This window comes from Cardiocondyla obscurior, linkage group LG11 (assembly GCF_019399895.1).
Source record: "Cardiocondyla obscurior isolate alpha-2009 linkage group LG11, Cobs3.1, whole genome shotgun sequence".
Classification (NCBI taxonomy): domain Eukaryota; kingdom Metazoa; phylum Arthropoda; class Insecta; order Hymenoptera; family Formicidae; genus Cardiocondyla; species Cardiocondyla obscurior.
The window spans coordinates 2,476,255-2,493,429 of record NC_091874.1 but is presented as its reverse complement, the minus strand read 5'-3'; the positions used below and the strand labels follow the sequence as shown (position 1 = coordinate 2,493,429).

Genomic DNA, 17,175 nt, shown 5'->3' with positions numbered 1-17,175 from the left:
GAAGAAGCAACCCCGGTGCGAAATACCCTTTCCCGTCCATGCTCTACAGGCGGAGAGCACCGACGATCATCACCTTTCCTTCCTTTGCCGTAAGTTATATCCCCATTTACGTGTGAACTATATTCAGTTATCTCGGTCGATTGCGTAACGAGAACTGCGACATATTCGACAATTAAAAGCTTGTGATGTTTCCAGGGTGATGCTCGGAACAATATTCGGCGCAGTGCGTGAATTCTTTCTGCAACGTGGCACTGCTGGGCGAACGACGAGCAGAGGTCGGAGGGTCGCGCGGCGTACGTGACTCACGCTGGTCGAGTGTGTGTGTTTTTGTGTTGCGTTCCTGTATCCTGTAATTGCTTCTCGCATGGTGCTGGACAACATATGCTTCGGCGGAGCAACCCAGAGGTGAGGTTTGATTTTATTTTATATAAAATTAACAGTTTTTAATGATCTATCGCGATCGTTTTGACATCAATTAAAACTAACAGTTTAATAATTAATAGAATAATATGTTTTAAATTTTAGAAAGGTTTAATTACTTTGATTTCTCGTTTGGATTATAAATAACTTTTTTTTTATTAATTATCGAATTAAAAAAATAATTAGAAGCGTGTGGAAACTATTTCTTTTTTTTTTTTAACGGTGGATTATTTGGGCAGCTCTACAATTTATTCTTTTTATTTGTGTTACAGGATCGTCGTTGCCGTATAAACTCCGCTGCTGCGCATCGAATAGGTGAGTCCATATATTTTTTTTTATATCGTCTGCATGATGGCCGATTGTGTTCCACATGCGGAACAATACTAATATAATATAAAATAATATTAGTTAAAGAAAAGTTTTGTAATTCGCGTAATAATTTAACGATTAATATCAATAACGCGGTACTTTCGATATTATCGAAGCGTCACGACAATCTTGTCGATTAATAAAGCTGTCAATCTGTAACTTTTAGACATCTGACATTTACTCTTGCGGCACAAAGTGTGCCAAGCGAGAGTTCATCAACATTATTGAAAAGCGGCAACAATTAAATATCTGCGTTTCCTTTTTTAACTAAGATAAAAAAAAACATATATATAAAGTTACATAACCGTTCGATTAAAAACGAAATAAAAATGCAGAGTTGAAGCGCGTAATAAAATGTGCGAAACAAGAATAAGGGTTTTTGTAGAATAGTCGTTCTCGCGACAGATTCCGAGCCGCTGTTCTCGATTATTTTATTTCTACGATTGGAGATCCTGATTATTCATGCAATCGTTATTCGCAAGGCGATCGGTATGTGCCACGCGCGTTCGTGTGCGTCGCGTACGCACGTGTGCATGTACGTACACAGAGCTCATGTATTATTTATGCAGTATCTCCGCTGCAGCGATATTCTTACCGCGGACTTCTCGGCTTCTCTGACACCTTGAACCTTATAACACCGGGCTAAAAAAAAAACGACGTCGATAGGACTTTTTCATATTCACGAGACGAAGGATGTGTTAGCGCGCAAAAGAGCGCGGAGAAACATGACGCGCGCTCGAAGAAACATATCGCATTCAAACACGAGGATTCCTTCTTCGCGAATTATCGCGAGCAAATTTTTCGAGTTAACTTGCGGCAATAAACGCGACGAGATCGGTCGTCGATTTGCAAAACTAGACCGTAACAAAGTAAAAGTCGAAAGTCGTTATACTTAATGCAGGGACAACGTTTATATAAATCACCGCGCGTCATTATCGACGATTTGAGACAAATTCTAATTAATTTTGCCACACGTTTTTTTTTTATTTTTATATATGTCGTTATAACTTATTAGTATAGGCACCAACGTTCTCATTTTTGTAAAAATTATATTGCGAAACCGGACGGGGAGTTAACGAATTGTAAAAAAAAATAATAATCACTGCACCACGCGGTTAACGTAATAACGAGCAGCCGATCAGGAAAGCGAAATAGCTGATAATTACTTAATCGCGATACATTTCAAAAGCGTCGAAATGCGATTAAGTCGAAAGTGAGTCACGACTTTCTTAGCAATATTCTTCTGGAAAGTAATCGGGTTTATAAATGCCTCGCGAGACAATTGCACACGGCCGGGGAGCGAGAAAAGCGAGTTGAGATATAAACGGTCGTAAGGAAGCTGCAAACTTTCTCAAGTAATTAAAGCTCGCGCTTCGATTCCATTTAAATAATATTGTTTTCACGCTTTTCTCGCGGACGAAATTTAACCGTCTTCGCAGAATCCGCGGAGGCCACTCGATCCTTATACTACAAAATAAATCAAAGATATTGCGTTATAAAACGCCTGTTAATCCGACGTTTATGAATGCCTGTCGTGCGTTCCCGAACGTTTGCGTATTTCATTGCGAAATTTATTTCGATTTTATCTCGTTCGCGTGCAAACGCGTCGCGAGATTTCCACGCCGGAAGCGAAACGTAAAAGATGACAACAACGTGGTAATTACAGTACTTGATTTTCCGCTGGAAAAGCAGGACGTTATTGTGGAAAGCATCTCGCAAGTTAATTATTTGCTTCATTTGTTTCGCGAACGAAAGCGATAATTTTTTTTCTACGTGCAGGGAACCCCATTTTTTCTCACAATTGAAAACATAACGTTAACATAGAATTTCACAAGTGTTATTCAGACGACAATTAAGATTCGAAATTAATCTGTTTGAGTTTTAGATTTCGACGTGGTTTACGTGTTTTTTTCTTTTCTTCCTTTTTTGGTTTTCTCTTCGAAAACATTTTTTTTTATGTTTCAATTCTTTTTTTACACTCGTTACGTGTTTACATTTGACACTATTTAATTATTCATGAGCAACCTTGCGTAGCTGTTGCTTGACATATTGCTCGGTAATCCTCACTTTTATGTAAATGCACTTGTATTTCAAAACCTTTAAATGAAATTATTTATTATAATTTTTGTCTAACGAGATAGATTAAATGATAAAAATAAAAACTCACGGCGAGTGAGAGTCGTTATAAAAATGTTCAGTCGATATTATTTTAGAAGTCTGGTTAGAACTATTTTAGAATATCCAGAGACAAGTTTTGACGTTTTAATGAAGATTCTTTGCAAATAAAAGAATATTTACAGGATTTTTTTTATTTAGTTTAAATCTATCGTAAACGATTAGACAAGCTTTTGGTATTTTACACGCGAATCCAAAGTGACTTGTTAGAGTGAGCTCGCGCAAAAACCTACAAGAGGTCTTGACAAGTTTATTTGACAAGTTTTATTTGTTTATTTTTTAATTTTTTTTATTTCTTTTTTACTTTTCGCCATTTGTTGTTCACACAAGCGAGCACTTTCACTTAAAGTCAAGCTTAAAGCGTGACTTATAGATTGAGCGCATTAGTCACGGGTTTGCCGCCACGCGCGACTTAATCACGACATAGATTTTCAGCGAGAATGCTCGATATTTTGAAAAAAAACCTTCACTCCTTCCTTCCTTATTTCTTGCGTTGATCGAGAATAATTATAGCAAAATCGTGGAAAAAAAATTATTGTGTTTGTAAAAGTTATAAGCCTGCTAACGTTCATCAAACGACACCGTAGTAGCTACAAACGCAATTTATTTCTTATCATTAAAATATATTTAATTAATAATAAAATAAAACAAATAAAAATTAAATTAAATTAAAAAAAAAAAGAGTATAATAAAATGTAAAAGAAACTCACCTTTGCCTTAACAATGGATCGACGCCTACGGTTGGTTCGTCCAAGATCAACAATTCCGGGTCGTGCATTAGAGCCACTGCGAAAGATACTCGTCTTTGTTGACCGCCACTGTAAAAAGCCATCCGACGTTAATTAATAACGAGAAGAACTTTATTACCCACTTTTTAGCGGAATCGGGAGACGCGCTACGTCCTCGTGTAAAGATTGTATTTTTCGTAAAGTTATATCCTTTTATGAGCGTGACGAGAATAGTTGCGCGTCTTTAGAAATAAATCGTTAATATTTATACCTTTGCGATTATTCTACCGAGAGAGCTGCTAGGTTGTCAGGTAGCGAGCGCGAACATGCAAATCAGACGTCATCTCGTTCGATAAAAGGCGATTTTGAGAAACGGATTCGCGCGAGATTCTTTTTCCTCGAAGGTGCTCGTCCGCGACGAGATTGCCCGGCGACAAGTTTTATAAATACGTCTGCGGCTCGAGGATCTCGTTACCGTTCTTGCCGCGAATCGGCCGGAAGTCGGGCCGAAAGGAAACGTTCCGCTTGCGCGAGTCGCGAAAAACGCGTACCTGAGATTCTTCACCAAGCGGTTCTGCGAAGGTAGATCGAGGAACTGCAGCAAGAAGCGCAGCCTCTCAACGATTTCGGCGGTGCACATTCCGAATATCCATCCGAAGTACATCATAGTCTCGCGGATAGTGAACTCGCCGTAAAGGGCGATCTCCTGCGGCATGTATCCGACCCTTTTTCCCGGCACGCCGGATCCCTTCGTACCGGGCTTGCCACCCAGCACCCAAATCTCGCCCGAGTTCAGCCTCCTCCGGCCGACGATGCAGGACAGTAGGGTGGTCTTACCACATCCGCTGGCGCCCAGCAGTCCGTATCTAAACGCAAAATTGCAATTAATTTCAAATTAACGTAAAATCCTAAAGAAAAAAAAAGGTTTTTAAGCGTAAATTAATATTAGCGTAAATTAATATTATTAAATTAATATAGTCGACTTGAACGAAACTCGGCGAGAAAACGCGAGAAACAAGAATCATTCGTTTATCCGGTTTTAAACAATGTAACAAAAGGCTGTGAAGTAAAGGAATTTAATTAATGAAGATTTTAAGAAACCTCGATGTTTAAAAACTTTGATAATTACATGCGTTGCAGTGCCATTGTCGGGGCACCTTGTATAAAAAACGAACATAAAACGTGTTAGAGGATGAAAAGTGTTTGCGGATGTATTTCAGAGGCTTCAGCCTTCGGGATTGCTTCGAGACGCGGACAAATCGACCTCTTCGTAGAGAAGAGCGTCATTTACATTTGCAATTTTCATCGGAATGCTAACGAAAGCGTGGCCGGCTTGAAAGGTTCGCGGTCCTTGAAGCCCCGCGGGTAAATACGAATTCTCGGAGATTATTCATAGCCGTAATACCTGCCGGAAATCGGATGGGACAATTGTTTGCATGACTGATAAGTGAGAAAGTTTCTCGCGAGCCGGACGAGACAAACGTTCTATGCGCCGCAAAAAAAAAATATTACCCGCTGTAATAAATGTAAAGTTACACCGTAAAAATTGCAGTAGATTTTCACAGATAATAGCTGCGAAAATTTTCTCAGTCATCACGCGAATATAAAAAAAATTTCATGTAATTTTGCACAGGAAATTATTTATAAAATTACATGATTTTTTTCTTTAATACTCACACTATTAAAAATGAAATTTTCACAACTACTATTTGCGTAAATTTACTGAAGTTTTCACGGTGTAATTTTACATCTATTATTGTAGATAATTTACATGTACTTATTTTTTTTTTTATTTTCTTTTATTTTTACCACGAGGCGTGCACGTCTCGTCACGTCACGTCACGTCACGTTACGAAAATTCTTGACGGCAGAATTGATCGAATAATCAAATTCGAGTTACAACAGCGGGGTGAGATGAAGGCCGGACGCGAACGCGTGATGTAACTCGCGGTAAGACATTGAAACCACGGTCGTCTTCGTCGAAGTCCAGTCGCGAAGAAATTGTTATTGATTATTTTTTATATCTTAATACATAATATTTTTGCTGCTTGTCTGCTCGCAACAGAATGTCGTAATGTAGGCTTTGATTTGCTCTTAATTAATAAAAGTCAACGAACAGAAGTGATTATTCGAACAGAAGTTTAACAGGCTTTTACATTTTTATCTGTTATAATAAATAAAAAAAAAAAAAGAAAAATTCAGCATAATTAAAGTTTTTATTTTAATTGAGGATGAAATTAATTAGACTAGCTTTGATTGGATTATTCTAACGTTTCTTGTTCGTCTGGAAATTTTATAAAATTAGATCGGATTTGATTTACGTAATAGTTAATTATAACGTGCGATATTTTTTTCTTACAAGGAGAATCAGAACATTTCCTACGAGATCAAAACAACGTAATCATTTTCGATGTTATTGTACTATATGGAAAGCCACAATTAATAATCAATTTGCGGTTGTTTATTATCGATTGTCGCGCAAAACAGGTTGAAACCTTATGTAAACGTCCGACTTTTTCAAACAGCACTGTCTCGTAATTACGATTTATATTAAATTCATTCCTAACTATGAAACAAACTGATGATTGAATTCAATCGTAAAATAGAAGAATGTAAGAGAGGAAAAAAAAAGTATTATATTCTTGCGACATCGTACATAAAAAAATATCCTCATTTACAAGTGGCATTCAAATAATCTTTGTAACTGCGAGAAGGTCGAGAGGTCCTCAATTTTTTTTTTCTTTTTTTTTTTAAGGATACGTAATACGGTGTTGTAAAACGAAAAAAAAATTATTTAAATATATTAATAAGTATGAATAATTTCATACCTAGTTTGAAAAGTTCTGTTAAACTTCGTCAGTTTTCAGTCGAAATTGATCGTAGTTGGAAAGTAAAATGTTGATCGTGAAAATTAAGAAAAGGTAACGCGGAGTGGAATTTTTGCATAGGCGCAATATTCGAATGTTCCACATGCGATTGTCAGCACATTGTGGACAATTAATGTCGGCCGTTATTAAGTCACGATAAACATTGCGTTTCGGGCCAGTTCTCAGGCACGCAAGGCTGTTATTACGTCCTTAGCTTTAGCTTCGCATTAAATAATACGTATATAATTCTGATTTCGCAATCTTGTACGAAAGAACCGAAAGAAGAGACGCTCGAGGCGCGCAATTTGCACTAAATCGTTGTTACACTTTCATGGCGTTTAACGCGAGGGGTATCGCGATCGTACAGCGATTACGAAACGCGTATCGAACGCGAACACGATGAAAATCACTGTTTTAAGTGATTTAATTTCCTGGTAGCCCCGCGTCGAGCGTATTGTTACTCTCGCATCATTACGAAACGGCCGTCGTGGTAGATCCTTATCGGGATCTCCCGGCGATTTGAGCCACGATTATCACGGATGAAAGATCCCGTTAATTAATTACGCGCCGTAGAATTGGTCGCTACGATAAATGGATTGTTGATACGGAAAATAAATCTCCCGCGGCGCTTTCTCGCGCTTAGGCCGAGAAGGAAAAATACAGATTTTTCGTCATTCCGATTGATATTACGTGAGGGGAGAAGGATCGAGATCGGGAAGTTAAGCAATCTGGCAGCGGCAACGAATTTATAGCAGCAGTAAATGCATGTAATGGGGAAGCAAGGAAAATTGCATCATTCAGATCATTGCCATTCTATTGATAAATTAGCTCGTTAAATCGATTAAAAAATTTCGACACGTCGGATTTCAATATTACGTATTTTAATAAATAAAGATAATTAAAGTGTAATAAAAATAATATAAAAATACAACGAATAATTTTGAAATTTATAAATGTATGGAAATAATCGCTGTACTTACATCGAGCCCTTTGCCACTGTCATGCTGAGATTCTGTATGACGTGGTTCGGATTCTTGCTGCTACCGTAGATCTTGAACGCGTGCCGGACGCTGACCGCCTGCTGGCGATTCCACGTGGGGTTGTTTATCCCCGGCGTGGCCATTGCGGGGCTGCTCGTGGTCACCGTTGTCAGGTCCATTCCGCTGTCCGCGTTGTTCGTCTGCATTATCATCGTGTCCGCGGCGTCCGCACCACTGTCGCTGCGAATGACGAAACGTGAACTGTTACAACGGGAAAGTAATCACGACCGGTGATTATTTCGGCATCGCGGCCTCGTACGATTCGCGATCCGACATAGATCTTCCTTTCGCGCGGCGTCGTACGAAACTGCGATTCAGAATATCGCGACGTCACACACAAGGCATTAATTACAGCGTGCTTTAAGAAAAACAGAGCGACGGTAGCGTCGCCTCCGCGAGTGGAAGGGGACACGTAACAACGATATAATTAAGTTGGAAAACGAATCGCGCAAATTTCTCTCATTTCCCAATCCGTTGAAAACGAAGACAAGCGCTTTTCCAACGTCTTATTAGAGTAATAAGGAGGCAGGCGGTCGTTTATCGTTTTCATTGCGACGTTCGTAACTTAGAATAAAACACCGTGCCGAAGTATGATTAAAAAATAGAGCGGGACTAAAAAGTAAGAATGTGTGTAGACAATTTTTTTCTAATTACAAATGTCATTTATGAAGTAAATTAAAAGTTAGTTAATTCCTTTTAAGCACTTGTCTTACGAATTTTTATAAAGGTAAAAGGACAATTTTCTTGAAACTTAGGGTGCTAAACAATTCGACAATAATGAATTAAGATTGAAATTGGATTAAAATTAAATTGAAATTAAAGTAACATCTGATGAATCAAAGCAACGTTTGGTAACTAGATATTTTGAGTTTTTCTCGCTTTGAATTAATCAAATTCCGATCTCAATCTTGATTCTCAACCCAGTGATTTATTTGACGGCCCAGGCCGTCACATTTAAATAATATAAATCAAGACTCAAACTTTCAACCATACGGAACACTTAGCGCTGCTTACATCTCTCAAATTAGATGCTGAAGGTCTCGATTGCATTCGGTCGCTTCGGTTTTTGCTGTCTAAATGTTTCTCGCGACCCTTGATCTCCCGAAAGAGCCACGGAAATCGCGCGAAATTGCAGAAAGAAACGGCGAGGAACGATTCTGCAAATCCTCGGCGCGAATTGCGCGGCACGCGTGTAGAAAGAGTTGATTGCGTAACCGCCGGCGGCTTTCTTTTCGCTTACGCGTGGCGATTCATTGGGCAATACGTGGACACGCTCACACATGTGGACGTTATACGTATAGAAATACAAAACACGTAACGATGGCCCGCGCGCGAGCGCGAATTTTCTCGCGAGCAGAGTCCAGCGATTTCCCTTTCCGAGGGCGACGGCCCTCGGACTCGCAAATATTGATTCTTATCCGTGGAGATTAAAACGATTGCGCGCGTAGAGAACATTTGACGTTAAAAATTATTACTGCGGTGTCACGATAATTGTGGACCATCGAGGGATTGTAAAATCAAATGGTTCACCATTATCTGCTATGGCATTTAATCTTACAATTCCAAGATGATTCACACCGTTACAATGCTATATTGATTTTTAGTATCTCTTTTATCGGCTGACAAAAGGCCATATCTCGCTTCAATCACGCCTCGGGAAAGCGTCTACCTCCGCCGAGAATCGAAATGTCGACAGACCTCTTCCCTTTTTGCTCGTGTTTAATTGGAAACTGCGCGGCTTTCCTGCGTTTTACCGTTACTATTCGTTGCGCAAATTTAGGCGCAACTCGCCTTGCAATCGGCCCGAAAGAGAGGAGATCGTTAACACTAAAGTTGCCGACAGGAGCAGAAAAAGGTTATTAATTGTGTCGGGAGGAACATTAAAATTTAGTAATCACCGGCGACATACCGATAAAGCGTTATGAGTCCGCTGTTTAAATTTCATCGGACACTTAGCGATTAATTTTTCACTTTGCACACGTAGGCGGTTCATATATAATCACGTATGCCTTCGATAAATAAGGAGGTAACAGAATCGAGGACGCGTCGTGTTGTAAAACTCCCCGCGTTTTCTGAAGTTTTCACGTATATTATATTCACCGGATTACCACGCGTTGGCACACGCGAAGGGTGGAGGGGAAGGATTTAGCAACGTTTTGCCGTACCGTAATTACTCGAAGTTGCAGCCGCCGGCATATATGTCGTCCCGGGCAAAAAAACCGTATCGCGGCGTCGCGGAAATCGCGCGAAGAACTCATTCCGCGCCTTTATTGACGTCGATTACGTCGCTAATCGTACCGCGTTTTAAACGCCTGCAAAATCGAAACGTCATAACATTGAATTAAATTGTAGAAAGCATGGCGGATTTGTTATTAATTGTCCGAGTTTCCGCGCCGAGCGCGATTGGAATCAATAAAGATAATCATCGAAATCAATTCCATTTACCGTTTTTGATCTTTTAATCGATGCTATCGCTTATGCGGTATATATATATATATTTTTTTTTTTTTTAATTTAAGAGCAACAGTAATTGATTCCAAAGAATTAAAAAAAAAAATACTTTACATATAAGTGAAGAAACAGTTCAATGAAGCGAGCTCACCGTTCATGTTCTAATAAGTACGTGATTTGCAGATATAAAGAGAGAAAGAGGACTGAATGTTTTTCTTAATTACCGCTTTTGTCGACACCTATATTCGTGCGCGCAATAATCACACAGTAAATGAGAGAACCGATGACTGACAATTGTGCGGAGCTTGTTAATTAAAGCACGCCGCAACGTTTCGACGTTTCATCATGCAATTAACGCTAACTGTGTATGGTAACTTGCGATTTCATCGGCGCTGTGCGCTATAACATTATAAATAGCGGCTTGCTTCCTTGAATTGCATTGCGTATTCATATGTATATTTTCTTCAGTTTTAATAGAAACTATATATCCTAATAAGATATTAATTATTGATAATACGTAAGAAAAACACACTGTTTCGTAATTCCCCGTGTATTACACCGCGCATAAATATGTTACTCAACGGAGAATAGTAACACTTTATATAAAAACTGATAAATAATATCTAAAAGTAGCTCATGTAATAATGTAAAAAAAAAAAAAAAAAAAAAAAAATGTTACGCGTATTGAATCTTATTATAAAGATATTTTTTTTTCTTTTTACACTAGTGTATGCAACGTTTGATAATTATAAATAAATTGCACCGCGGGAAATATGCGAATGGACTAATCTATTTATCTAGGTCGCGGCGAATAATAACGCTTTTTTTTTTATACACCGCACAAAAATTCCGCGACTCGGTCGCGATGCATCGCCGCGAATGGGTTACAATACCGGACACGCAGCGCGCGTATTACGAGAGGGAAAAGGAAAAGGCCGCGACATTGCGCAACTTTTGCGGCTAATTCAACGTCGTAGAAACGAACGCCGGGACGAAAACGCTTCCGGATACGCTAATAATGCGGCTGCCGGTCGCACGCGATCCTTGCGATCGGCGATCGTGCCCGGTCCGATTAAGGGCTGCCACGGGCAATCCGTTACAGAAATTTTCAAACTAGTACTGTTAGATAAACATTACTTATTTTGTATATTAAAATGCTGAACAATGCTTTACAATAATAATTAAAAAAAAATTATTCTTAATAATTATTCGGCAGTATTCATTTGGAAAAACTCCGAATGAATTAGCACTGGCATATAAATACTGAAATTCATTAATTTTTATTATTAAAATACTGCGCGATGCTTTTATTTTCGGAAATTAATTTTCAGTATTAATTCGACGGTGTCGACTTGGGAATTCTTGTAAGATGTGATTCAATTAGGTTTCCGCGGTGTGTAAGACGGATGAGATAATCGCGAGCTCAGAGTGCGTAACGTTAAATCTCGAGGCAGGCACATGACACACGTGAAATTGTAAGAAAAGAGCCGTATACGCGGCCAGCAATGCAAGTGCGGGCGAATTTGCACAATTGGGTGCGTGCGTGCATGCGTGCATTGGCAAGAAATGCGGTTGCGGCCATAAAACACGACATTGCGAGAGAACGACGCGTCTCGAGGGGCCGGTGTGCACATCCTCTGACATCTGCATGTCAATTGCGATGCGCGATCGTAAGACTAAATTAGAAATTAAGCCGATTAAAAGGGAAAGAGCCAACTTCTTCTTCAGCGAGCTTTTCTTCGATTCGTCAAATTTCAGTTTAATCCCGATTTTAATCTCTGTACGATCCGAACTCGATAGAACGGACCACCGTAAAATCGGGTCTTCGCGGTGCAAAGCGACACTCATTGTTCCGGAAACACAAACGATCAGCGCGAAATTCCGTGGCTTGTCGATTAACAATGCGACAGAAGATCACGACGTTCAATTTTAAAGAGAACAAAAATGTCAAAGTAATATCAATTTCAGCGTCAAATCCATTTGTTTATGCAGAAAGCGAAATAAAATTGTCACAATTTAGTCCACGCGACGTCAGCTCGATGTCATTTTGAATTTTTGTTCTCCTTGAAGAGTCACACGTGTAACAAACAACGAACAGAACACGTCCAATTGAGAATGTGAATTAGAGGCAACCTTTGGTGGTCGGCTTCCTGCGACGTGATTTCAGCAGCCGACTCGGAGTTGGATGGCATGTCGCCGACACGAGCCGCATGTCGTCTAACGTTTCTTACTCTAGATATGAAATAAATTAATACCGTCTGTCAGATATACGGCCACGCACGTCACGATTATTACACCACGATTACGTCACACATTACGCCACAATTAGCGATGGATTCATTTAAAAAGAAAGAAAAAACAACGTAATTAAAAACGCGATAAAAATTTCCCAATCAATTTTATTAAATTCTATTTTATTAACGAACTCGAGTTTGCGGTGTTAAAAATTTAATGTATAATATAATAATTAAAAATAATAATAAGAAGACAGTTAGATTGTTATTACATTGCACATAATTTCGAGAATGACTCAACTTGATCGTGCCGGCAATAATAACGCGTCTGCCGTAAATTGGATTAAACTTTTCTCCGAAGCCATCGCTATGAAATTGCGAATAAGACAAAATTCGTTTACCGATCGTATTGCACTCGCTGCGTGAGTTCGATCTCAGGTAATTGCAACTTTGTGGACAACTTGTCGCGCCGTTTACGCCGCGTCTCGCGTCTACGGAAGAAGAAAGTTATACGTCGTTATGGCAAACAATTATCCTAATGCGATTAACCTTCGCATTTCCTCAATAAGATTGACAAATAACTTAATTTTCTGCTACGTTGGCTCGCTTTGTCATCGAGCTGCAGCGCGCGGAGGGCACGCAGCGACCTGATCTTCGCGCCAATTAAAAATAATGGATACGCAATTATTGCATGGACAGTTTAACGGGCAATATAAATATATATATATATTTTTTTCTTTTTCAAGAGTGTTTCTCGGCTTTTCGCATTGGGTATATTTTAACGGGATATGCGAAGGTTAATGCAATTGACGCAATTATCGTTACCGGGTATCGAACGTCCGTGATAAGAATTTAGGTCTGGCGTTGGTTGTGGGCGGGCACGATTTAACGTCCCGCTTACGTCCCATTGTTGCGTTTGGTTTGCGAGAAGAGAAGCAAGACTTCTGTCGATATAATTGGATTCCTTTATAGAAATTTCTTTATTAATCCCTTATGAAATTTCTCAAATTAAGCTTATAAAAATTCTCAAATTAATACTGCTGAATAAATACTGAAAATTAATTATAATAATAAAAAAAAAGTTATTTTGCGTATTAAAAGCGTTACTATTTAATATTTTAATACTCATTCAAATTGAGTGATTTTCAGCATTTATTTGGCAAGTATTAATTAAAACATTTCTATAAAGGTTTGATATTGACATGCACATCATCATCTGTCTCTCAGTACGATCAATTAAAAATCTTTCTGATATACACCTACGGTTAATATAAAATAAAAGTACGTTTCTTTACAGTAGCATAGACTATTTTTAATGTATTCAGCTTCTGAAAAAGACCGTGAAAAGTAAGAAGAAAATATTAGTTTCCGATTGTTCATAAATATGCTACCGTGCTTTAGAACGAGGTAAGCCCCGCTTGACAAATCGATTGCTTGAGATTTATCAAGGTTGTCTTTATTCCCATTTGCCGTTAGACATACATCTCCATCGATCCACGCGTTTTCTCTTATTAAATCGTTATGCTAAAATCGCTCATAGAATTCAGCAAACAAAGACCGCAAAACAGGATCGTTAACTAACGAGCGCTTCTTACCATCTACAAAAAAAAAGAAAAAAAAAAAATCTATAACTACGACGGTTGATACAAACGACGTGCACACTTGCGGCTCCAAAACCAATTATATGATTATGTTTTTCGTGCTGCGCAGCGGGATAAAACATATCGAAATAAATTATGAATATTGTGTGCCGCGACGTAACGGTGGGAACGAGAGTAAAGAAGCGCCCAGGCCCGCTTTAAACGTTTCGCCAAACAACCGTCGAACTGCATTCCCGGGCTCGTACGAACGTGTGAACCGTCATACCGAAGTGACATCGAAGGTTGACCGCGAAAACTATACGTGTCGCAACCGATTGCGTATTTCTGCGTATGCGACGGCGGTTGATATCGGGGTTCACCGTCGCAGCTGGTAACACTTAATACTGTATGAGCCTAAGACGATATGGTCACGGTCGCATAAAGACCAATTGTTCATCCGACGAGCCGTCCCGGTGAGGGATCCCGTGGCTTCTTTAACCAGACACGAATCACGCTTTCATTATCATTATTTTGTGTCGAAAATAATATATACACATATGTATTTCGCGTTTTTTTTTTTTTTTTTTTTTTACGACGATTTACGTGAATTAAATTCGCTGCGTGCTATTCTTTTTTTTTTGTTTGTTTGCAATATTTGTTAGGGCGCTTGCAACCATCGAGCAGAGCAACCTGTGAATGTTTCTTTGTTAGCCAATAGCTTACGCGTCGCTCGGCGTTGGTATTCGATTTACTCCTGAAAATGTGCCGAGCCGGGAAAACACGTTGCCGAGCAAATATTGTTTAATACATCGCGTTTTTCGAACGCTTCGCGGCGCGTCGTTAAATCTATCATTACATAAATGACCTGTTTTTAGTAGCGTTTTGGAGCACGCACACGCACAGCGAAACTCTGAATTATTCAGACGTCATTAAGACGTGACGTAACGATCTTATTTAACCAGTTATGTCATTATGTAATAATTTTCATATTTATAAGACACGTTATGTCCATTTCTTTTTCGTATTTGCGCGAGCGGAACAAATGCGATCGTACAAAACGCGCATAAATTCCAGACAAAAAGTGCCCGCGGTAAATATTAATCTCTTCTCGTTAATTATATTATCGAGAACTGCGTTGATTGGCTATTATGCCTCGTGAGTAAACGCTCAACGGATCGGTCCTATTGCTCAGTGCATAAAAAGAAAAAAAGAATTTACATGTAAATTACCCGCGATAGTCGATGTAAGACGTTCGAAAAAAATTCGACAAATTTACATAAGTAACAATTGCGAAAATTTCATTATTAATCACACGAGCATAAAAAAAATGTCACACGATTTTAAAAAGATTAACAGTAACTTCATTTTCTACATAAGTTTCATAAAATTACACGATGTATTTCTTTTTTTTCCCCACATTTAATGTAGTTTCTCCAACTATTATCATTTGTGTAAAATTTACTAAATTTTTTTACACACTTTTCTATTGTAATACGTAATATTCCGTAATACTTCTGTACTATACTGCAATTAGAGCGATTTCACGGGTTACCGCGTGAAAGGCGCGAGTTTCAAAGGCGCATCGTGACGCGTATGACGCGTTACGAGACGACAGATTCATCTCGCGCGGCTGCTAATTGAAATAATCTTCGCGTTAGTCACGGCGGTAGGGGAGCGTCACGTTAAGCGCGGCGAATTCCGTGGCGTCCGCGAACTTTCCACAATCCCGATCGATTCCGCGGATTACCTGACCACTCGTCACCGCTGCGGTTTATTCCACCGTGACGCGTGCGTAATTACCGTTGCAATCAATCGACGCGATTACGATCGCGGCCGTTAGGCCGCGATGAATGACCGAGGCGAGCGTGTGCCCGCCGTTCGCGATACTGAAACGATACTAAAGCCTACACGCCAGTCATAAATGCGGCGTCGATCGATCGCGCAAATACGGCCATTAGGGATGCGAGCACGAGCCGGCCCCTCGTTTATCAGAGTTATACCCCTACCGTTGTTACGCGGGCATCAATTTTTAATCGTTGAAATTATTTCTTTTATTAATGTTCTTCTTTCATTAAATTTATGCGCCGTACGGCCATCGCGATGTTGTTGCGACTGCTCGACGAGTTAATTGTGATAATTTCAGTCGAGTTAGCAAAGTGGCAAACAGTCCGTCGCTTTTAGCCCTCGAACGGCTCGGGGCGTTATTCCGGCGGCTCTCGAAGAGAAGTAAAACGAAATAGAGTAGTCAAATTCTTTTTATTTCTTCCTAGAGACTTAACGTATCATGTTTAAGACTTTTGTTTTTTTTTTTATTGGTACATTAGATACTAAAGAATAAGGAATAAATAAATCTTATGTTAGGGATATTTTAAAAGAGTGAAAAACAGTTTTAAAAAATTCTAGTTTAAATACAGTTTGAAAGTCAGGACCCGGATGATTCAGTTGATTATTCGTCTACGGGGAAAAAAAAATTTCTATGACGTTGCAGCAGTCGTTACGACAATGACAAATTAAAAACGCAACGATATCTACAAGTCATCCGTGCGTAATGCCACATCCGTACGTCGTATCGATTGACGTCACTGTATTAAGTAGTTAAGGCGCGCGATTCGGTCAGGCGATCTCGGTCAGGCTGTCCCACGCGGATCCGTTGCAAGGGTAATTCGCTAAACGCAGCCGGGGATTTGTTAATGTCAATGGGACCGCCGTTCGTCTGCGTAACGAACGCTTAGTATTCGAAAATCGAAGTGCAGGCGCATTGCACAACGCGGCATTCCGCGCGAAAACGTGGCGCGAGGACGCGCGTGTGGAAAGATCGACGCCTCCGTTTTGTGGGCCATGGTCGAAACACGAATCCAATGACAATTAATGCGAAGAAAGAATCACTCCCGCGCTGCTTTTTCCTGCGCTTTTATTCCCGTTTACGAAGGGCGGAACAGCGGAAACACTTCCACCTTGCGCGCTTTCTTCACAGTCGCATCTTGAATGCCTTTTCTTTTTAATGAAGTTTCAGAAATGCACTTGCGATGAAAATTAATTTTTTCTGAGTTAATTAATGTCGCAGGTATATCAATTTAAAAACATTTACTTCGAAGATGGTAGATAGAGAAATAATAAAATTTTACAACTATTAAAAATCTGTAAAAAAAAATAATAATAATTTCGTAGTGTCGAATAGAATTGCGCAAAACATGAAATTTTTTTTGAAAGAATAACCGCAGTTTGAATCATGATGTGCGCCGAGGTATTTTCAGTTGACGGTGAAGCCACTTTGGAAATGCATCGTGAGTCATGCGTCTCACTGGCGCGCC

The 17,175-nt window shown here is 39.5% G+C and overlaps 1 protein-coding gene and 1 long non-coding RNA gene across 4 annotated transcripts in view; one reads left to right on the top strand and one right to left on the bottom strand.

The window, feature by feature from the left end:
* The window catches only part of Snu (ABC-type transporter snustorr), a 51,040-nt gene that overhangs the window by 8,878 nt on the left and 24,987 nt on the right, over positions 1-17,175 (bottom strand). For 2 of the 3 annotated variants that reach the window (XM_070663461.1, XM_070663462.1), the window contains 3 exons: positions 7,540-7,779; positions 4,244-4,558; positions 3,675-3,782 (listed from right to left, as the gene is read on the bottom strand). In XM_070663461.1, the coding sequence (XP_070519562.1) occupies positions 3,675-3,782; positions 4,244-4,558; positions 7,540-7,779 (663 nt within the window). Of the gene's footprint in view, positions 1-3,674; positions 3,783-4,243; positions 4,559-7,539; positions 7,780-12,183; positions 12,283-12,685; positions 12,776-13,109; positions 16,015-17,175 lie in introns of those variants that run through there. The other variant, XM_070663460.1, reaches the window with a different exon arrangement.
* On the top strand, positions 4-984 carry LOC139106583 (uncharacterized). Its single transcript, XR_011546395.1, has 3 exons — positions 4-89; positions 196-405; positions 693-984. It is a non-coding gene; the product is annotated as an uncharacterized lncRNA (long non-coding RNA).